Below are 24,605 nucleotides of genomic sequence, written 5' to 3' on the forward strand. Positions count from 1 at the left end.
TCACTCTCTCAATCAATACCCTCCCATATAATTTCCCAGGAATACTCAACAAACTTATGCCCCTGTAATTTGAACACTTACCTTCATCCCCTTTGCCTCTGTACAATGGCACTATGCCTGCATTCCGCCAATCCTCAGGCACTTCACCATGATCCATGCATACATTGAATATCCTTACCAACCAATCAACAACACAGTTACCACCTTTTTTAATAAATTCCATTGCAATACCATCCATACCCACCACCTTGCCAGCTTTCATCTTCCGCAAGGCTTTCACTACCTCTTCTCTTTCATCAAACCATTCCTCCTCCACTCCCCTTACGTCACTTGCTCTCACCTTTTGCCATTCTACATTCAATATCTCCTGGTACCTCCTCACACAAGTCTCCTTTCCAAGCCCACTTACTCTCACCACTCTCTTCTCTCCAATATTCTCTCTTCTTTTCTGAAAACCTCTACAAATCTTCATTTTTCTTTAGAACAATTGCATATTCTAAGTTCCAAAAATACCATTATTCATCATTAGACCTGCATCCTTTTTTCCATTATGATAAAAAAAATTAAGTTTTACAATCTGATGACATGAGAGTATTCCTTTCTTTCTTCCTTTAGATATTTTTGTTATTAACATTTTTTGCATTACCAGCTCTTGTCTGATTATGTTAAGAATGTTGCTTTATACCAATGTGAAACTAGGCTATCATCAAAACCTATTATCCAAACAAGTAATAGGACAGTCATTGAAATATACCAATTTTTTCTTTGTCAAATATTTTTGTTTTCTGCTGAAATGGTTGCATACAGATTTAGTATTAGAATTCCATTGTAGTTTGAAGTAAATCTAAGCACTGTTATCATCACCCTTATGAGAAGAGGCGAATAAGGTACTTAAACATTAATGATCTCGTTTAAACATGAACGTTTTCCATACTTTGTGTCTAGGTGATCGTGTAGCCATAGAACCAGGTGGCCCATGTCGTAAATGTGACCTTTGTGTCAGTGGAAAGTACAACATTTGCAACATTGCCAGCTTCCACAACAATGGCATGCTCTACCCAGGCTGCTTGGGTCACTACTATGTACACAATGCTGACCTCTGCTTCAAGTAAGATACTCAAAAGTAAAAATATCTGTAGTCTAAGTTAGCAAGATAACTCTAATAATAATCTTACTACTACTACTACTACTGTTAATACTACTTTTACTACCACTGCTATCTCTACTAACGATGACAAATATATATCAATAATTCATATCAGTGTAGTATTTGCTTTGATATGGCAAGTATCACTGTTTATAAAATTGTACTGTCACTGATTCAATATTTATGCTAGTTATAACCTATTTAACTGGAGAGATCTTTGCATTCCTGTCAAAGTCTAGGAACTAAATTTAACTCAGGACCATAAACATCTCCAGGGTGCCAATCCATGATACCAGTTTGTTGTCTTGTTGAATTAAAATTCACATATGCTCTGCAAGCTAGTCAGGATAACACATGAAACAGTTTCATGCAGATGTCAAATTTAGACTAAAGTCCACTGAATCCCACTCTATTCAGGGTCATAGCTTTTTCCTGATTTTTTATGTATTATGACAGATTACCTGATAACGTGAGTGATGAGGAGGGTGCCCTCATTGAGCCTCTGGCTGTCACAATTCATGCTTCCCGAAAATCAGGGGTCAAACTTGGTTCATCTGTTCTAATTTGTGGTGCTGGACCCATTGGTCTCCTGTCTCTCCTGACTGCAAAGGCCATGGGAGCTACAAACATCCTTGTCACAGGTGAGGTCATCCAGGGTCCTGAAAGTTCCCATTTTGACAAATCAAAAATATAAGAAAATATTGATATTTTTTATTTCATTTATTTATTTTTATTCTAAAAGTCCTTTTAATTAAATTCTTTCCAAACTTTCACATTTATGAAAATTAATTACATCATTATAAACTTCAAGAACAAAAATAACAGTCACAATTCATTTAATGAGAAAGCTTCTGGGGCTGTCTGAAGTATATCATGCATGTCCCCTCCCTCAAATGAAAAGTCTACAGAAATTTACAATATCCTCCAAGTTTGAATACATATACTTGTCTGGGATTATGATGCAATATTTACTTGTTATATTTTAGCTACATGAATTATATGAAAGGAAAAACCTACCTTGGAAGATTTTTTTCTTCCAAGATGTTTTCTTTTTCTGGAAAACTTGGAAAAAAAAGTTGACAGGACTGAAAACTGTTCAGGATGAGATGGAGGTGATGCATAGGTAGTTGAAGACTACTTTTCTAGAGGCTGCCATTGCCAGTAAAGAGTGATGTACATCATGTTTTAGGTGTGCCAAGAGAGGTTTAGCATGATGGAGCGAGGATCTCAGAAAGCTGGCAGGGGAAAAAGAGAGTTCAGGGGGTGAAACTAATTCAGCCATTTGAAAGTAATGAATGGGGGACAATTAATCATAATTTGCTGAATAAAAGAAAAACACATGTAGCAATAACATAAAGCATATGAGGATCCTGTAAGAAAAATGAATTGATTTAATAGGGAATAACATATTGTTCTAGGAGGGAAATCAAAGAAAAGAGGTATGTGTGGAGAGCAAATGCATAGTGGACAATTTTGGAAGAATGCTGGTAACAAAATACTAAATTAGTAAGATGAAAGGAGAATGTTCAGATGAAGATGAAAAGAGACAAGTCTTTAGGTACAGTAGGAACACAGGTAAGGTTAGAGAAATGAACATCTGGAAAAGGAAGATATTACAAAGGGGGAAGTAAGGCTAGCAATAAAGGATAGAAAAGCTGAGGGTATAGATATGATGGTAAGCAAAATGGTAAAGAATGGAAATGAAAGTGCTGTGGAGTGCATCTGAAAAGTGGTCAAATGCACATGATTGGATGAATGAAACAGTTGTTCCACTACAAAAGGAAAGGTTAGTAAAAGTGATTGTAAGAATTATAGGGGAAGAAATATCCAAAGAATAGCCCACAAAAGAGGATAGTGATAAGTTACATTAACATTATTAGTGGACCCCTTGCTGGTACAGAACAAGGAGGGTTTAGGAAAGCAAATGGGTGTAGATCTTTGTGCATAAACCAGTAGTGGAGAATGTTTTAAAGAAAAAAAAGACTATGTGACATTTAAGGTTTTATGAAAAGCAAATGATAAGTTGAATAAGTAAGTAGGCACTCTGGGAAGTTTTGACTGCATATGGTGTGCTTGGAAGACTTTTGAATGCTGTTAAAAAACTTTTAGAGTGGAAGTAAGGTATGTAAGGCAGTAAGCAGGGTATGAATAAGTAGTTTGATATAAATGAGGAAATGCTTAAAGGCTTTGTAATGTCACAAAGGTTATTGTTTTATGGATGAGACACTGCATGAAATGAGAGCAAGGTGGGGTGACTGTGGTGTGATACTTTTCTTGGGTGAAACAGAATGGATGTTGATGCAGTTGTTCTGTGCAGCTGATGTGTGTTAGCTAAATTCGAGTTAGTTGTGAATGGAAAGGTAAGCTGGTTCAATGCTGTATGTGGGAGGAGAATGCTGAAAGTGAAAGCAGATAATGATGCTACCTTTTGAAAAGGATTGGAAGTCAGACTGTAAGATCAGGTTATATGGTGAAGAACTGCAAGTTATGGACTAGTTTAAATATTTGAGAATAAGTGTGGTAAGGGTGATAGTGGAAAAGCTAAGGCTGCAAATAGAGTTATGCATGTTAGGAAAACCGAGGTTTTACTGACAAATCTAGAAACTGGGAATAATTTAAGTGCAATGTGCAAGAGCTTGCATGAAGAGGTACTTGTTCCATAGGTTATAAGAGCAACAGAGTTCGGTAATGTGTATTACTGTTAGAATTGGGTGACTATACAAAGTGAAGAATAAAGATGTGAAAGGTTTTGTGGTGTAAAGAAGTCATTAAAAAGGCATATGGATGAAAGTCTCTTTGGAGGTTTAGTTATATAAAATGCATGGCAGGTGGTAGATTGCAACAGAAGATATACAGCAGTACAGTTGAAGGTGCAACAAAGGAGGTGTAGACTGTAGAAGACATGGATAAAAGCAGTGAGAGAACTAATCAGAGTTCAATATATTTGCAAGAGTGATGGATAAAAGTAGTAGGATGACTGATAAGGCCTTGATATATTTCAGATGAGGATGCCAGACAAATGATTTGAAATCAGAAGCAATAAAAGAATTTTGTGTAAGGAGTTGGTGTGAATGGACACATTGGTCTCACTTTATTAATCAACTTACTGTTTAAAAGTGAAAGTATGAAGCACTTTTGTAAGTGAAATCCATATTTCTCTTTAAACACAGGGCTTGGGTTGAGGATTTGTGCAAATGATGTTATAGAGGCTGTACATACCTGATCTACCCCTAGTACTTTGAGAATGGAGCAGTAATAATCATAATTTAAAAACAAAAAAGCTAGCCATCATTACTTGGGTTTTCACAAACTAATCCCTTGCTTTAAGCAAATATTACTACAGTACAGTTATAAACAAAAAAAACTGTCTAGTGTCTAGAATTCTTTGTTAGTGGTTGAAATCACTATTGACCTTTTTTTATACAAGATAATCTTCTTGAGTTCTGAATAATTTAGATCTATGGTACCTCTTAGAATGAGGACAAGGTGTCTTGGAAATATCCACAAAATTTCAAATGTTTTGAGTTTGAGGCTTTATTTATACATACTAGCAGTGAATAAGAGCAAAGTTATTGGGTACAGAAGGGTTGAGGGACAAGTCAATTGGGAGATAAGTTTGAAAGGAGAAAAACCGGAGGAAGTGAAGTGTTTTAGATATCTGGGAGTGGATTTGGCAGCAGATGGAACCATGGAAGCAGAAGTGAGTCACAGGGTGAGGGAGGGGGTGAAAGTTCTGGGAGCATTGGAAAATATGTGGAAGGCAAGAATATTATCGTGGAAAGCAAAAATGGTTATGTTTGAAGGAATAGAGGTTTCAACAATGTTATATGGTTGCAAGGCGTGGGCTGTAGACAGGGTTGTGTGGAGGAGGGTGGATGTGTTGGAAATGAGATGTTTGAGGACAATATGTGGTGTGAAGTGGTTTGATCGAGTAAGTAATGAAAGAGTAAGAGAGATCTGTGGTAATAAAAAGAGTGTGGCTGAGAGAGCAGAAGAGGGTGTATTGAAATGGTTTGGTCACATGGAGAGAATAAGTGAAGAAAGATTGACAAAGAGGATATATGTGTCAGAGGTGGAGGGAACAAGAAGTGGGAGACCAAATCGGAGGTGGAAGGATGGAGTGAAAAAGATTTTGAGCAATCGGGGCCTGAACACGCAGGAAGGTGAAAGGCAAGCAAGGAATTGAGTGAATTGGAATGATGTGGTATACTAGGGTGTACGTGCTGTCAATGTGAAGGCATGTGAAGCATCTGGGGTAAACCATGGAAAGTTTTGTGGGGCCTGAATGTGGAAAGGGGGCTGTGGTTTCTGTACATTATACATGACAGCTAGAGACTGAGTGTGAACGAATGTGGCCTTTGTTGTCTTTTCCTTGTGCTACCTCGCATGCATGTGTGGGGAGGGGGTTGTCATTTCATGTGTGGCAGAGTGGTGAAGGGAATGAATAAAGGTAGCAAGTATGAATTATGTACATGTGTATATATGTATATGTCTGTGTATGTATATATATGTATATGTTGAAATGTATAGGTATGTATATGTGCGTGTGTGGACATGTATGTATATACATGTGTATGTGGTTGGGTTGGGCCATTCTGTTTCCTTGTGCTATCTCGCTAACGTGGGAGACAGCGACAAAGTATAATAAATAAATACTAGCAGTGGAATATCTATTTATGCTGTGTGCAATGTGTTTTCATAACCTGAAGCAATTTTGAATGCATGAATGCGGTCAGGCATCCCTAAATCTGAGCTTTTAAGACTGATCACTTCACTGGGTACAGATATCAAGGAGAATCGCCTGAAGACTGCCACAAAAATGGGTGCCAATCACACACTGCTGGTAGATGATAGTGACCCTAAGAACCTAGCCAAGAGAGTGGAGGAGTTGATGGGTTGCATGCCAGAGATCACCCTGGAGTGCAGCGGTTCTCAGTCTGCAATAAGCCTTGGCATCTATGTAAGTTAGAATCATCTAATACATTCATTGACATGAATGTGGTTCTCCTTGCAGTCATTAAGCACATTTAAACTACTCCGGCTGGCAATTGAGACACTGACTAATGGTATTGGAAGCACTACTAAGTTTCACTGAGAAAGACATGAATATTGGACAGGTTAATCTAACTGGAGACTGTAGACAAAGCAACCATTATATTGGGTCTAAGAGAGCTCCACTGCAAACCCGCTATTACCACTATGGTGTGACACCCCTGTGCTAAACATAAAAATTGGTAAATACCAGATCCAAGGACACAGTCCCTCATTTTATCCTTATTTCCAATCTGTTTTCTTCTGTTATTTGGTGCTAATGTACGAAGTGTAACACTTTGCCCAAAATGATTCCTTCCTGCATTTATGATATACTTTCTCCTATGTAGTATTATACAAGTAATTAATATCTTAATGCATAAACTTATCAGAGAGATTTTTGTAAACTTATCAGAGAGATTTTTGCACTATATATGCTTGTGCTTCTGCTGTGCATGAAAAGTCATCTTTGATGCCACTGGAGTTCAATCTTGTTGAAGACCTTCACACTCCAAAGGAGTCTATCTTTTTCATGCTACTGATTGTAGCATGGCTTTGAAGCTGCAAAAGCCCCTAGAGAGGAGGCACGACTAACTCGTTCATAAATTATCTATAGCTTCTAAATGCAGATCAAAGTATCTTTGTTCAGTTTACCAATCAGTGATCCCAATATAAAATCTTCATTTTCTTCATCATTTTTCATGCTTCCAATAACAAACAATCATGAGAGAGGTGCTAGACATCTGTGTTCTGAGAATATAAAAAAGAATGCACCTTAACAATGTGAAAGGAACATGTAGCATGTACATGTGGTATATATACCACTGTTTCCTTACAGGCCACAAAGTCGGGTGGAGTGCTGATGGCAGTGGGTGTTGGACCAACTGAGATGACACTGCCCATTACCCATGCACTTGTGAGAGAAGTGGAGATCAAGGGAGTATATAGGTACATAAACTGGTAAGTGAATTTTATGTAATTCATTATACTCTATGTAACCTGGTTATGTTCTTCATTACTTTCAATGGTACCATTGTTATGAAAATGAGAGAGTAGGCTAATCTAGCAATATTAGCATTAAAAACTGTTTACTTATCATTACATCTGAACTAGATATTACTTTTTTGGTGCTATGGATTTTTCATCCATATTCTAAAGCAAGAGGAAATTGCAATAAAAGATCATTATCAATATTTGCCATTTTTGTAATGATTCAGGTACTCAAGCTATTGTTCAGTAATGAGTGAAATGTTGGCATGTTTCAAAACTTAAAAGAAATTTCCAAGTGCAAACTACAAACTCAAATAAACTCTCTATATGTTTGATACAGATATGCAAATTTAGGGTTGCTGTGGTCTTTGGTGGTCCAAAAGCTATACGGTAGTCCTGATAGTTTGTTTTACATTTAAACACTATTTCACTTCCTGAGGCAACAATATTATTGAATATGTATGTACCATAAGTAAAGCACTACATAATTTGTAACATTACATATTCTGTGTACATTTCTTTGTGAAAAATGGCTCTTAGACACAATACCCTTATATACTGTGCATACTATTGAAAAATTAAGCAAATGTGAGATTTGCTTTGATGGGCAAACTAAAGCTTGAAATTAATAAAAAATCATTATAAAAAAAATATGAAAACTTCATTTTGTATGAGACACCAAGCAAGATTACTTGTTTGATGATATTCACTTGGAGTTTATTACAAGACCAAACATACGAGAGGTCAAAATATTTGCTTTTCTATATGTAGTTCAGCGTATAATTTTTCTCTTATGAAGAGGCTAATACAGCACAAGCAAAAGTATATTACAATCATGACCATCCTATACCTTATTCAATTTACTACACTGTTTTAACACTTTTATCTGAATGATTACATTCTTCTTCTATTCAGTATGCCACATCAGAAATCATTACAGAGTTTTATATATAGAAGAGTGAATCATCTGGGTTTGCTAACCCCTTCAAGTGCCTTGCATTTGATGAAACTTATGGCTTAAAAAACAGCATTGTCTTCCTCTTAGAGACAATCAGGCAGCATTGTTCCAATTTCAAGTTTTGAAGTATGAAAAAACTCAAAAGATTTCTTTGACCTTTAGGGTTCTGCCCTATCTGTCTTTATCTGTTTACATCCTGATGCTCATTCCCTTTAGGAACTCCCATGAAGAGTCTACACTTACATGCCTCCCTCGCATACACCATTTCAAGCATTCTTCCATCACTTCTCTCCCTTCAGTACTCTTCCACTCTATTTCCCCATACCACAAATGTAAACTTCTAGTCTTACACTCTCTTCACATGCTCAAACCACCTCAAAATATTATATTTCATCCCCTCTATCACAATACCATTCATTCCCTTTGTATTACCTGTCATACCAAATCTCTCACACATCCCCTTATTTCTTTTGTCATTCCACCTAGTCATACCACATGCTCCTCTCAAATAGCTCATTCCCACTGCCTTGATTCTTGACCTATGACTCACTCCATGCCCATGTTTCAGGTGCATAAGTTAGGGTCAAAAGAATTATGCTGTCCCTTTATCCTTTCTCAACTTCCATACTTAACCTCTACTCTTCATTATTCTGTCAAGGGACCCAATGACTCTTCCACCCTGTACAGCTCTCTCCTTCATCTCTCCTTCCATATCACCAAACTTACCCACAATAGCTTTTAAGAAATCAGTGGTTGGAATTCTATCACTTACAAAACCCATATCTCTTGAGCCCAAGGTCCTGCTTTAACTGTCTAGCACCTCAAGTCAAGATGTCTGTGTATAGACAGGATGATTTGCTCATAAATTCCATTTATGTTATGCTAAATATAACACAGCAATATCCCAGTGGCCCAGAATGAATTCAATGTGAGGTCGGGTTGGGCACCATATTACTCATGTACCAGCTAGTTAGGAGCAAATTCAGTCCACTGGTAGTGGTGAGTCAGATGCAATATGGGTCATGTAATATTTTTTTGTTATTCCTGGAGTACTGGTTTTAAAAAAAGACAATAGCTTTGGAAGATGTTTGTTTTTCCTGTGAGTTATCAGGATTTTGCCTAACCCACAGTACCACTGTAGATCAACATCAATTAAGTACATATATGTCTTTCCTTTGTCATGCTTTTTACTTAAAACTTTTATTCATAGGCATGTTACTTGAGACATGAAATGTCCATGCATTTATTTAAGTTATAATTCTATTTACTTATCACTTGTCCCCAATTACATGTCTGTCATGAATATACTATATACTTTATTATTTTCATTCTTTGTATAACTTCGTGTCGTTGGTTCTCAGTGAATGTAGGTTTGTGGCAGGGGTGTGCGATGTCTCCATGGTTGTTTAATTTGTATATGTATGGGGTTGTTATGGAGGTGAATGCAAGAGTTTTGGAAAGGGGGGCAAGTATGCAGTCTGTTGTGGATGAGAGAGCTTGGGAAGTGAGTCAGTTATTGTTCGCTGATGATACAGCGCTGGTGGCTGATTCATGTGAGAAACTGCAGAAGCTGGTGACCGAGTTTGGTAAAGTGTGTGAAGGAAGAAATCTGAGAGTAAATGTGAATAAGAGCAAGGTTATTAGGTACAGTAGGGTTGAGGGTCAAGTCAACTGGGAGGTAAGTTTGAATGGAGAAAAACTGGAGGAAGTGAAGTGTTTTAGATATCTGGGAGTGGATTTGGCAGCGGATGGAACCATGGAAGCGGAAGTGAGTCATAGTGTGGGGGAGGGGGTGAAAATTATGGGAGCGTTGAAGAATGTGTGGAAGTCGAGAACTTTATCTCGGAAAGCAAAAATGGGTATGTTTGAAGGAACAGTGGTTCCAACAATGTTGTATGGTTGCGAGGTGTGGGCTATGGATAGAGTTGTGTGCAGGAGGGTGAATGTGCTGAAAATGAGATGTTTGAGGACAATATGTGGTGTGAGGTGGTTTGATTGAGTAAGTAATGTAAGGGTAAGAGAGATGTGCGGTAATAAAAAGAGTGTGGTTGAGAGAGCAGAAGAGGGTGTTTTGAAATGGTTTGGTCACATGGAGAGGATGAGTGAGGAAAGCTTGACCAAGAGGATATATGTGTCAGAGGTGGAGGGAACAAGGAAAAGTGGGAGACCAAATTGGAGGTGGAAGGATGGAGTGAAAAAGATTTTGAGTGATCGGGGCATGAACATGCAGGAGGGTGAAAGGCGTGCAAGGAATAGAGTGAATTGGAATGATGTAGTATACCGGGGTTGACGTGCTGTCAATGGATTGAACCAGGGCATGCGAAGCGTCTGGGGTAAACCATGGAAAGTTGTGTGGGGCCTGGATGTGGAAAGGGAGCTGTGGTTTCGGTGCATTATCACATGACAGCTAGAGACTGAGTGTGAACGAATGTGGCCTTTATTGTTTTTTCCAGGCGCTACCTCACACACACGAGGTGGGAGGGGGTTGTTATTTCATGTGTGATGGGGTGGCGATGGGAATTAATAAGGCAGACAGTATGAATTATGTACATGTGTATATATGTATATGTCTGTGTGTGTATATATATGTATTCGTTGAGATGTATAGGTATGTATATTTGCGTGGGTGGACATGTATGCATATACATGTGTATGTGGGTGGGTCGGGCCATTCTTACATCTCTTTCCTTGCGCTACCTCGCTAACGTGGGAGACAGCGACAAAGCAAAATAAATAAATAATAATAATAATAATGATAATAATAATAATAATAATTTCCCTACCCCTCTCACTTTGCACACCACCTTGACCAAAACACCCTATATCTGCCACTCTATCATATAAACACATTCAACAAACCTTCAAAATACTCACTCCATCTCCTTCTCACATCACCACTACTTGTTATCACCTCCCCATTTGCCCCCTTCACTGAAGTTCCCATTTGTATTCTTGTCTTATGCACTTTATTTACCTCCTTCCAAAACATCTTTCTATTCTCCCTAAAATTTAATGATACTCTCTCACCCCAACTCTCATTTGGCTTCTTTTTCACCTCTTGCACCTTTCTCTTGACCTCCTGCCTCTTTCTTTTAAACGTCTCCCAGTCATTTGCATTATTTCCCTGCAAAAATTGTCCAAATACCTCTCTCTTCTCTTTCACTAATAATCTTACTTCTTCATCCCATCACTCACTACCCTTTCTAATCTGCCCATCTCCCACACTTCTCATGCCACAAGCATCTTTTGTGCAAGCCATCACTGCTTCCCTAAATACATCCCATTCCTCCCTCACTCCCCTTACGTCCTTTGTTCTCACCATCTTCAATTCTGTACTCAGTCTCTCCTGGTACTTCCTCACACAAGTCTCCTTCCCAAGCTCACTTACTCTCACCACTCTCTTCACCTCAACATTCTTCTTTTCTGAAAACTCCTACAAATCTTCACCTTTGCCTCCACAAGATAATGATCAGACATCCCTCCAGTTACACCTCTCAGCACATTAACATCCAAAAGTCTCTCTTTCATGTGCCAATCAATTAACACGTAATCCAATAATGCTCTCTGACCATCTCTCCTACTTACATACATATACTTATGTATATCTCTCTTTTTGAATCAGGTATTCCTAATCACCAGACCTTTTTCAGCACATAAATCTACAAGCTCTTCACCATTCCCATTTACAACACTGAACACCCCATGTATGCCAATTATTCCCTCAACTGCCACATTACTTACCTTTGCATTCAAATCACTCATCACTATAACCTAGTCACGTGCATCAAAACTACTAACACACTCACTCAGCTGCTCCCAAAACACTTGCCTCTCATGATCTTTCTTCTCATGCCCAGGTGCATATGCACCAATAATCACCCATCTCTCTCCATCCACTTTCAGTTTTGCCCATATCAATCAAGAGTTTACTTTCTTACACTCTATCACATACTTCCACCACTCCTGTTTCAGTAGTAGCGCTACTCCTTCCCTTGCTCTTGTCCTCTCACTAACCCCTGACTTTACTCCAAAGACATTACCAAACCACTTTTCCCCTATACCCTTGAGCTTCGTTTCACTCAGAGCCAAAACATCCAGGTTCCTTTCCTCAAACAAACTACCTATCTCTCCTTTTTTCTCATCTTGGTTACATCCACACACATTTAGACACCCCAATCTGAGCTTTTGAGGAGGATCAGCACTCCATGCATGACTTCTTCTGTTTCCCCTTTTAGAAAGTTAAAATACAAGGAGGGGAGGGTGTGTGTGCAAAGTGAGAGGATTAGGGGAAATGATCTGGTAAACAGAGAAGAGGTAGTAAAAGCTCTGCGGAAGATGAAAGCCGGCAAGGCAGTGGGTATGGATGGTATTGCAGTGGAATTTATTAAAAAGGGGGTGACTGTACTGTTGACTGGTTGGTAAGGTTATTCAATGTATGTATGACTCATGGTGAGGTGCCTGAGGATTGGCAGAATGCTTGCATAGTGCCATTGTACAAAGGGAAGGGGATAAAAGTGAGTGCTCAAATTACAGAGGTATAAGTTTGTTGAGTATTCCTGGGAAATTATATGGGAGGGTATTGATTGAGAGGGTGAAGGTATGTACAGAGCATCAGATTCGGGAAGAGCAGTGTGGTTTCAGAAGTGGTAGAGGATGTGTGGATCAGGTGTTTGCTTTGAAGAATGTATGTGAGAAATACTTAGAAAAGCCAATGGATTTGTATGTAGCATTTATGGATCTGGAGAAGGTATATGATAGAGTTGATAGAGATGCTCTGTGGAAGGTATTAAGAATATATGGTGTGGGAAGTATGTTGTTAGAAGCAGTGAAAAGTTTTTATCGAGGATGTAAGGCATGTGTACGTGTAGGGAGAGAGGAAAGTGATTGGTTCTCAGTGAATGTAGGTTTGCAGCAAGGGTGTGTGATATCTCCATGGTTGTTTAATTTGTTTATGGATGGGGTTGTTAGGGAGGTGAATGCAAGAGTTTTGGAAAGAGGGGCAAGTATGCAGTCTGTTGTGGATGAGAGAGCTTGGGAAGTGAGTCAGTTGTTGTTCACTGATGATACATCGCTGGTGGCTGATTCATGTGAGAAGCTGCAGAAGCTGGTGACTGAGTTTGGTAAAGTGTGTGAAAGAAGAAAGTTAAGAGTAGATGTGAATAAGATCAAGGATATTAGGTATAGTAGGGTTGAGAGACAAGTCAATTGGGAGGTAAGTTTGAATGGAGAAAAACTGGAGGAAGTGAAGTGTTTTAGATATCTGGGAGTGGATTTGGTAGCGAACGGAACCATGGAAGCAGAAGTAAATCATAGGGTGGGGGAGGCAAAAGTTCTGGGAGCGTTGAAAAATGTGTGGAAGGTGAGAACATCATCTCGGAAAGCAAAAGTGGGTATGTTTGAAGGAATAGTGGCTCCAACAATGTTATATGGTTGTGAGGTGTGGGCTATGGATAGAGTTTTGCGGAGAAGGTTGGATGTGCTGGAAATGAGATGTTTAAGGACAATATGTGGTGTGAGGTGGTTTGATTAAGTAATTATAGGGTAAGAGAGATGTGTGATAATAAGAGTGTGGTTGAGAGAGCAGAAGAGGATGTTTTGAAATGGTTTGGTCACATGGAGAGAATGAGTGAGGAAAGATTGGCCAAGAGGATATATGTGTCAGAGGTGGAGGGAACGAGGAGACGTGGGAGACCAAATTGGAGGTGGAAGGATGGAGTGAAAAAGATTTTGAGTGATCAGGGCCTGAACATGCAGGAGGGTGAAAGGCGTGCAAGGAATAGAGTGAAGTGGAACGATGTGGTATACAGGGTTGACGTGCTGTCAATGGATTGAACCAGGGCATGTGAAGCGTCTGGGGTAAACCATGAAAGTTCTGTGGGGCCTGGATGTGGAAAGGGAGTTGTGGTTTCGGGGCATTATTACATGACAGCTAGAGACTGAGTGTGAATGAATGTGGCCTTTGTTGTCCTTTCCTAGCACTACCTCGCACACATGAGGGGGAGGGGGTTGTTATTTCATGTGTGGCATGGTGGCGATGGGAGAGAATAAAGGCAGACAGTATGAATTATGTACATGTGTATATATGTATATGTCTGTGTGTGTATATATATGTATACTTTGTGATGGATAGGTATGTATATTTGCGTGTGTGGACATGTATGTATATACATGTATGTATATACATGTGTATGTGGGTGGGTTGGGCCATTCTTTTGTCTGTTTCCTTGCGCTACCTCGCTAATGCGGGAGACAGCGACAAAGCAAAATAAAAAAAATAAATAATAATAATGATAATAATAATAATAATAATAATAATCCACAATAGACTGCAAGTATGCAGTCTGTTGTGGATGATAAAGCTTGGAAAGTGAGTCAGTTGCTGTTCGCTGATGAAATAGCGCTGGTGACTGATTTGGGTGAGAAACTGAAGAAGTGGGCGATTGACTTTGGTAAAGTGTGTGAAAGATGAAAGCTGAGAGTAAATGTGAATAAGAGCAAGGTTATTAGCTTCAGTAGGGTTGAGGGACAAGTTAATTGGGAGGTAAGTTTGAAGAGAAAATTGGAGGAAGTGAGATGTTTTAGATATCTGGGAGTGGATTTACCAGGAGATGGAACCATGGAAGCGGAGGTGAGTCACAGGGTGGGGGAGGGAGTGAAGGTTCTGGGAGCATTGAAGATTGTGTGGAAGGAGAGAACGTTATCTCTGAGAGCAAAAATGGGTATGTTTGAAGGAATAGTGGTTCCAACAATGTCGTATGGTTGTGAGGCATGGGCTATGGATAGGGTTGTGTGTAGGAGGGTGGGTATGCTGGAAACAAGATGTTTAAAGACTATGTGGTGTGAGGTGGTTTGATTAAGTAATGAAAGGGTAAGAGAGATGTGTGGTAATAAAAAGTGTGTGGTTGAGAGAGCAGAAGAGGATGTATTGAAATGGTTTGGTCACACAGAGAGAATGAGTGAAGAAAGATTGGCCAAGAGGATATATGTGTCAGAGGTGGAAGGAATGAGGAGAAACGGGAGACCAAATTGGAGGTGGAAGGATGAAATGAAAAAGATTTTGAGCAATCGGGGCCTCAACATACAAGAGGGTGAAAGGCGTGCAAGGAACAGTGAATTGGAATGATACGGTATACCAGGGTGGATGTGCTATCAGTGGAATGAACCAGGTTATGTGAAGCATTGGGGTAAACCATGGAAAGTTTTGTGAGGCCCGGATGTGGAAAGGGAGCTGTGGTTTTGGTGCATTACATATGACAGCTAGAGACTGAATGTGAACAAATGTGGCCTTTTTTGTCTTTTCCTAGTGCTACCTCGTGTGTGTGCGGTAGAAGGGGATGCCATTATGTCTGTGGCACGGTGGTGACGGAAATGGATGAAGGCAGCAAGTATGAATATGTACACGTATATTTATATATATATATATATATATATATATATATATATATATATACATATATTTCATTTATTTATTTATCATGCTTTGTTGCTGTCTCCCGCGTTTGCGAGGTAGCGCAAGGAAACAGACAAAAGAAATGGCCCAACCCACCCCCATACACATGTATATACATACACGTCCACACATGCAAATATACATACCTATACATCTCAATGTACACATATATATACACACACAGACATATACATATATACACATGTACATAATTCATACTGTCTGCCTTTATTCATTCGCGTCGCCACCTCGCCACACATGGAAGAACATCCCCCTCCCCCCTCATGTGTGTGAGGTAGCGCTAGGAAAAGACAACAGAGGCCACATTCGTTCACTCTCAGTCTCTAGCTGTCATGTAATAATGCCCGAAACCACAGCTCCCTTTCCACATCCAGGCCCCACAGAACTTTCCATGGTTTACCCCAGACGCTTCACATGCCCTGATTCAATCCATTGACAGCACGTCGACCCCGGTATACCACATCGATCCAATTCACTCTATTCCTTGCCCTCCTTTCACCCTCCTGCATGTTCAGGCCCCGATCACACAAAATCTTTTTCACTCCATCTTTCCACCTCCAATTTGGTCTCCCTCTTCTTGTTCCCTCCACCTCCGACACATATATCCTCTTGGTCAATCTTTCCTCACTCATTCTCTCCATGTGACCAAACCATTTCAAAACACCCTCTTCTGCTCTCTCAACCACAATCTTTTTATTTCCACCTTTCTTACCCTTACATTACTTACTCGATCAAACAACCTCACACCACATATTGTCCTCAAACATCTCATTTCCAACACATCCACCCTCCTGCGCACAACTCTATCCATAGCCCATGCCTCGCAACCATACAACATTGTTGGAACCACTATTCCTTCAAACATACCCATTTTTGCTTTCCGAGATAATGTTTTCGACTTCCACACATTCTTCAAGGCTTCCAGAATTTTCGCCCCCTCCCCCACCCTAAGATTCACTTCCGCTTCCATGGTTCCATCCGCTGCCAGATCCACTCCCAGATATCTAAAACACTTTACTTTCTCCAGTTTTTCTCCATTCAAACTTACCTCCCGATTGACTTGACCATCAACCCTACTGTGCCTAATAACCTTGCTCTTATTCACATTTACTCTTAACTTTCTTCTTTCACACACTTTACTAAACTCAGTCACCAGCTTCTGCAGTTTCTCAAATGAATCAGCCACCAGCGATGTATCATCAGCGAACAACAACTGACACTTCCCAAGCTCTCTCAACCCCAACAGACTGCATACTTGGCCCTCTTTCCAAAACTCTTGCATTCACCTCCCTAACCCCATCCATAAACAAATTAAACAACCATGGAGACATCATAGACCCCTGCCGCAAACCTACATTCACTGAGAACCAATCACTTTCCTCTCTTCCTACACATACACATGCCTTACATCCTCGATAAAAACTTATATATATATATATATATATATATATATATATATATATATATATATATATATATATATATATATATATATTTTTGCTTTGTCGCTGTCTCCCGCATTTGCGAGGTAGCGCAAGGAAACAGACGAAAGAAATGGCCCAACCCACCCCCATACACATGTATATACATACATCCACACACGCAAATATACATACCTACACAGCTTTCCATGGTTTACCCCAGACGCTTCACATATATATATATATATATATATATATATATATATATATATATATATATATATATATATATATATATATATATATTTTTTTTTTTGCTTTGTCGCTGTCTCCCGCGTTTGCGAGGTAGCGCAAGGAAACAGACGAAAGAAATGGCCCAACCCACCCCCATACACATGCCTTGATTCAATCCACTGACAGCACGTCAACCCCGGTATACCACATCGCTCCAATTCACTCTATTCTTTGCCCTCCTTTCACCCTCCTGCATGTTCAGGCCCCGATCACACAAAATCTTTTTCACTCCATCTTTCCACCTCCAATTTGGTCTCCCTCTTCTCCTCGTTCCCTCCACCTCCGACACATATATCCTCTTGGTCAATCTTTCCTCACTCATTCTCTCCATGTGACCAAACCATTTCAAAACACCCTCTTCTGCTCTCTCAACCACAATCTTTTTATTTCCACCTTTCTTACCCTTACATTACTTACTCGATCAAACAACCTCACACCACATATTGTCCTCAAACATCTCATTTCCAACACATCCACCCTCCTGCGCACAACTCTATCCATAGCCCATGCCTCGCAACCATACAACATTGTTGGAACCACTATTCCTTCAAACATACCCATTTTTGCTTTCCGAGATAATGTTTTCGACTTCCACACATTCTTCAAGGCTCCCAGAATTTTCGCCCCCTCCCCCACCCTAAGATTCACTTCCACTTCCATGGTTCCATCCGCTGCCAGATCCACTCCCAGATATCTAAAACACTTTACTTTCTCCAGTTTTTCTCCATTCAAACTTACCTCCCGATTGACTTGACCATCAACCCTACTGTGCCTAATAACCTTGCTCTTATTCACATTTACTCTTAACTTTCTTCTTTCACACACTTTACTAAACTCAGTCACCAGCTTCTGCAGTTTCTCAAATGAATCAGCCACCAGCGATGTATCATCAGCGAACAACAACTGACACTTCCCAAGCTCTCTCAACCCCAACAGACTGCATACTTGGCCCTCTTTCCAAAACTCTTGCATTCACCTCCCTAACCCCATCCATAAACAAATTAAACAACCATGGAGACATCATAGACCCCTGCCGCAAACCTACATTCACTGTGAACCAATCACTTTCCTCTCTTCCTTCACGTACACATGCCTTACATCCTCGATAAAAACTTTTCACTGCTTCTAACAACTTGCCTCCCACACCATATATTCTTAATACCTTCCACAGAGCATCTCTATCAACTCTATCATATGCCTTCTCCAGACCCATAAATGCTACATACAAATCCATTGGCTTTTCTAAGTATTTCTCACATACATTCTTCAAAGCAAACACCTGATCCACACATCCTCTACCACTTCTGAAACCACACTGCTCTTCCCCAATCTGATGCTCTGTACATGCCTTCACCCTCTCAATCAATACCCTCCCATATAATTTGCCAGGAATACTCAACAAACTTATACCTCTGTAATTTGAGCACTCACTCTTATCCCCTTTGCCTTTGTACAATGGCACTATGCACGCATTCCGCCAATCCTCAGGCACCTCACCATGAGTCATATATATATATATATATATATATATATATATATATATATATATATGTCTGTGTATGTACATGTATGTATACATTAAAATGTATAGGTATGTATTTGTTCGTGTGTGGGCGTTTATACATATAAGTAAGCATGTAGGTGGGTTGGGCCATTCTTTCGTCTGTTTCCTTGCGCTACCTCACTAACGCGAGAGACAGCGACTAAGTATAATAAATAATAATAACAAAAATAAATGAGAAGTTGATGACAGAATCCAGGAGAAAGTGTGAAAGGAGGAAACTGAAAGGAAATGTGTATAAAAGCACGGTTATTCGGTTTAGCAGGAAAGAGGGACAGACTTGCTGGGGAGTGTGACTGAATGGAGAAAATTTGAGGAAATAAAGTGCTTTAGATAATTAGGAGTGGACATGGCAGCAAGTGGAACCATGGAAACAGAAGTGAGTCATAGGGTAGGTGATGGGGGAGTGTAAAGGCTCTGGAAGCACAGAGGAATATGTATAAAGAGAGGTCATTATTTGAGAAGGTGAAAATGGGCATGTTTGAAGGCAGAGTAATCCCAATGATGCTGTATGGATGTGAGGCATAGGCTACAGATAAGGATGTGTGGAAGATGGTTGAGAAAGCTTATGAGTGCAGTTGAGAGAGATGAAATGGATTGGTCATGTGGAAAAACTGAGTGAGAATAGGTTGACAAAGAGGATATGTATGTCAGAAGTGTTGGGGAGGAGAAGAAAGAGACCAAATTGGAGAGGGAAGGACAGAGTAAACAAGATTTTGAGTGATTGGGGCCTGAACATGCAGTTGGGGGGAAAGATGTGCACATGTTAGAATAAACGGGAACTATGAGGTATACAAGGGTCAACTTGCTATCAATGGACTGTAGAGCAAGGGGAAACTATGGAAAGGTTTGCAGGGCCTGGTTGTGATGGTGGCTGTGGATTTAGTGCATCGCATATGACTACTAGAGAATGGCCGAGAGTGAATGCAGCCTTTCTTTGTCCATTCCTAGTGCTACCTCCTTAACGCAGGAAATGGTGAACATGTATGAAAAAGTATTATAAAACATAACAGACATCTTTATACCTTACTAGTAGATGAATACATTTTACCAAAACTTGCTGTTGCACCCATGTAGACTTCTGTCCATAAAATGGCATTCTCTGACCACTACGTAATGCAGTCTTTGTTAGCCTCATAACCTGAAGCCTTTGCCTCAGCCCTTCATCAGGTACATTTTCTTTCGCATGTTTCTTCCAGTAAAGGCAGGTCTTGTCATGGTTTCATACTGAATCTGGTATGTGACCTTTCTCCTCTATAATTTTCTGAAGTTCCATTTTCATGAACTCTACCGCCTCTACATCTGCTATTGCAGCTCACCTAACAGAATCACATTTCTTAAGCTGACCCAACACGTCAGACAAAATTATGGATAGTAACCTTACTTTCACTGACTGGTGGTGTACCTTCTTTCTTGTTGATCAACTCCTCTAGAACCTCATTGGCTTTACTTTTAATAATTTGCTCAGTCATAGTAAACTGTTGCATCAACATCTCTTAGATCTTAATTTTCATGGCATCCTTCATCTTCACATGTCAACATCCTGAGATACATTACCATCTTGAAAATTAATAGCCAAGAAAAGGTTTTCCTTACAGATTTGTTTTTCTTTATGATGCAGTTGCTGCTGTCTTTAATGCCATAACAGTAAACAACTGCTGGAGCACAAGACCAATTTCATTCAGTTTCTGAACTTTTCCTTCAGGGTAAAGGTCTTTCTTACTCTCCTGACACTTGTAGAGATGAATGGTTCAAGTGGTTAGAAGTGTAGAAATATACAAGTAGTAAGCAATATCTCCTCTATTTGAAAGCTAGCAAAAAACTAAAGGGGTGGACAGCACTTTGTGCCCAGCTAGGCTAGGGTTGTACTGCGATGGCTCATGTCATAATGAAAAAAGGAAGAAATTTAGATGCTCTTGCTACATCAAGACTTGTTATATTAAATCATAATATATCACAAGTTACTTTTATCATAAAAGAAAGTGTGTCTCACTACATATGCATGTATATAATACACATTCTTCCACCACAGTGTGGACACTCCCAGAGTTTGCAAGAAACTAAAGTTAGAAAGGTAACCCTTTTTACATTTCTGCTGCAAGAAGAAAGACATGAATTACCTGGTAGCTATGCTTAAACCTAACTGCTGCAAACAGGCCAAACACCAAAATCTTGTGTGAAGGAAAAAACAGGCTGTCAGAATTATGGTGTAATTCTAGTATTTTTGGTGTCCTAGGTGAAGTACCTCCTTTATTCATTTGTAAGATAAGACTGATTTATCACTGTGGGCTCCAAATTTTACCTGAGGAAACATCTGATGAATTTCAGGCACGATGGTTGAGAAATTCTTCTAGTTATTGTTAGTGGATGATACTTTGAACTGATTATTTCAAAAGAAAAGTTCTTGTTTTAGAGAATCAAAGTATTTAGGTAACAGGTATGTTTAGCTGGGCCAAATCTATGTTCCTTGATATGTAATACAGTACTTAAAGGTACAGAATTGATATATAATACAAAGTGTCCGAAGGTAAAGAAAACTTCTAATTATTCAACATATCCCAGCAATATAAATCAGGATTCAACTGATTCCCCATTATCCAAGAGAAAAACAAAAATTTGGACCTCTAGATAGAACTTGCAGAATCTCTCCAGTTAATTATCTATAATTTTTTTATACTGTTGGAATCCCTAACTGCATTACTTTTTTCGGTGAGGTGATCTCATTGCTGCAGTATGCGTTTTATGGGAAACAATGTCATCTCTTAGCAAAGTCAATCAAAAGATACAACAAAATTTTGTCAGGCAGCATTAAAGAGAAGAATGAGCATATGGTGCTGGGTAAACAGAACATCAACATTAAATGCAAAGGAAAAGGTTACCTAAGCCTTGGCTATGCTCTGAGCCTGACATGGATAAGCCAACTTTATTCAAATTTTCACTTTGCCCACTAATACGTTGCAAGACCTTGAGGATGAACTAAATAATATTTTTTTTGTGTGTGTGAGTTATACAATGTACAGTATCATATAATTAGTCTATATAGATTTTTCCAGTTTTAATATATCTTTAACATAGTACTATTATAAATGTCAAGGTATCTGACTTTTCCAGTCATAAGACTTGCTATGAATGGCAGGGTGGCTGGATAGTCAGCTTTTCATAATTTTTAGAAAAGTTATGGAAGTGTGTGTTTGCAAGTGTATGATGGATTACTAGGTATCATCTATCTAACTCATTTGTAACTCAAATTTGTGTGTGGAAATTTACATCTTTTTCTCTTGTTCAAGTTTTCCTTTACTCTCCTCCAGCTATCCTCTTGCCATTGACATGATTGCCAAGGGACTGATTGATGTTGGACCACTCATCACTCATTCCTTCAAGTTCGAGGATTTTCAGAAAGCCTTTGAAATGTTCCACACAGGTGAAGATGGCGCTATAAAATGCATGATCTGCATGTGATGTGGGATATATTGTCTGCCAACAATCAATAAATTTTTGGTTCCAAACCAAATTTCAATAGTCTTTTTTTAAATATCTAGATACCTGTAATATGTTGTAAGTGAAAAGTTCCCCAACTTTACACCACCCTTACCTCTTAAAAGCTGGCTTACATGAAATGTTGGTCATGACTTGGATGAAAAAATGTTCATATTTTCCATTTGCCAATATAAAATGAGGTGGGGAGAAAGAATTCTAACTATGTATTCCTTGCATGTCATAGAAGGTGACTTAAGAGGATGGGAGCTGGGGCTGGAAACCCTCCCCTTCTTGTATTTCAGTTTCTAAAAGAGGGAACAGAGGGAGCCAGGCAGGGAGTGCTCATCCTCCTCGAAGGTTCAGAATGTGGTGTCTGAATGTGTGTGGATGCAACCTAGATGAGAAGAGAGAAGAGATAACAGTAAGTTAGAGGAAACAAAGCTCAAGGGTAAAGGGGAAGAATGGTTTGGAAATGTCTTAGGAGTAAAGTCAGGGGTTGGTCAAAGGACAAGAGATAAGGAAGGAGTAGCACTACTCCTACAGCAGGAGCTGTGGGTGTGTATGACAGAGTGTAAGGAAGTAAATTCTATATTGATGTGGGTAAAACTGAAAGTGGATGGCAAGAGATGGGTGATTATTGGTGCTTATGCACCTGGCCACGAGATCATGAGAGGCATGTGTCATGGGAGCAGCTGAGTGAGTTTGTCAGCAGTTTTGATATACGATACTGGTTATTAGTGATGGGTGATTTAGATCCGAAGGTAACTAACGTGGAAGTTAAAGGTATAATTGGGGTGCATGGGGCATTCTGTGTTATTAATAGAAATGGTGAAATTCCCCGATATAGTATGGAGGTAAAACTTGAATGGGCTCCCCATGGTGTCATATGGTTTTTAAACTTTCAAAATTTTTTGGAATCTTAAATAAAAATATGAATAGCTAGACTTTAATACCGTCAATGACTTTTGCTTATATATCCATACATCTCCTGTCACACAGCTCAAACCACTAAAAAATGTTAATATGTAAAAAGAGTAAAATTTCAATGAGTTATAACTTTTAAGAACAATAAGTATGATTCCACAATTAAGTGAATAGTCTCCCTGAGCGTTAACTATCCCTGAGGATAGGGGAGAAAGAATACTTCCCACGCATTCCTCATGTGTCATAGAAGGCGACTAAAGGGGATGGGAGCAGGAGGCTGGAAACCCTCCCCTCCTTGTATTTTAACTTTCTAAAAGGGGAAACAGAAGAAGGAGTCACGCGGGGAGTGCTCATCCTCCTCGTAGACTCAGATTGGGGTGTCTAAATGTGTGTGGATGTAACCAAAATGAGAAAAAAGGAGAGAGAGGTAGTATGTTTGGAGAAAGAAACCTGGATGTTTTGGCTATGAGTGAAACGAAGCTCAAGGATAAAGAGGAAGAGTGGTTTGGAAATGTCTTGGGAGTAAAGTCAGGGGTTAGTGAGAGGACAAGAGCAAGGGAAGGAGTAGCGCTACTCCTGAAACAGGAGTGGTGGGAGTATGTGATAGAGTGTAAGAAAGTAAAGTCTAGATTGATATGGGTAAAACTGAAAGTAGATGGGGAGAGGTAGGATCGGTGATTATTGGTGCATATGCACCTGGGCATGAGAAGAAAGATCATGAGAGGCAAGTGTTTTGGGAGCAGCTGAGCCAGTGTGTTAGTAGTTTTGATGCACGAGACCTGGTTATAGTGATGGGTGATTTGAATGAAAAGGTGATTAATGTGGCAGTTGAGGGAATAACTGGTATACATGGGGTGTTCAGTGTTGTAAATGGAAATGGTGAAGAGCTTGTAGATATATGTGCTGATAAAGGACTGGTGATTGGGAATACCTGGTTTAAAAAGATATATATACATAAGTATATGTATGCAAGTATGAGAGATAGCCAGAGAGCGTTATTGGATTACGTGTTAATAGGCGCGCGAAAGAGAGACTTTTGGATGTTAATGTGCTGAGAGGTGCAACTGGAGGTATGTCTGATCATTATCTTGTGGAGGCGAAGGTGAAGATTTGTAGAAGTTTTCAGAAAAGAAGAGAGAATGTTGGGGTGAAAAGAGTGGACAGTAAGTGAGCTTCGGAAGGAGACTTGTGTGAGGAAGTACCAGGAGAGATTCAATACAGAATGGAAAAAGGTGAGAACAAAATACGTAAGGGGAGTGGGGGAGGAATGGGATGTATTTAGGGAAGCAGTGATGGCTTGCACAAAAGATGCTTGTGGCATGAGAAGCATG

General features: G+C 39.5%; 1 protein-coding gene across 1 annotated transcript in view; it reads left to right on the forward strand.

The window, feature by feature from the left end:
* The window catches only part of LOC139766690 (sorbitol dehydrogenase-like), a 62,883-nt gene extending 40,493 nt beyond the window's left edge, over positions 1 to 22,390 (forward strand). Inside the window, exons 4-8 of the mRNA XM_071695611.1 lie at positions 946 to 1,108; positions 1,604 to 1,788; positions 5,932 to 6,107; positions 7,017 to 7,138; positions 22,182 to 22,390. Coding sequence (XP_071551712.1) covers positions 946 to 1,108; positions 1,604 to 1,788; positions 5,932 to 6,107; positions 7,017 to 7,138; positions 22,182 to 22,332 — 797 coding nt within the window. The 3' untranslated portion in view covers positions 22,333 to 22,390. The remainder of the gene's footprint in view (positions 1 to 945; positions 1,109 to 1,603; positions 1,789 to 5,931; positions 6,108 to 7,016; positions 7,139 to 22,181) is intronic.
* The last annotated feature ends 2,215 nt before the right edge of the window (positions 22,391 to 24,605 follow it).

This window comes from Panulirus ornatus, chromosome 58 (genome assembly GCF_036320965.1).
Source record: "Panulirus ornatus isolate Po-2019 chromosome 58, ASM3632096v1, whole genome shotgun sequence".
NCBI classification, from domain to species: domain Eukaryota; kingdom Metazoa; phylum Arthropoda; class Malacostraca; order Decapoda; family Palinuridae; genus Panulirus; species Panulirus ornatus.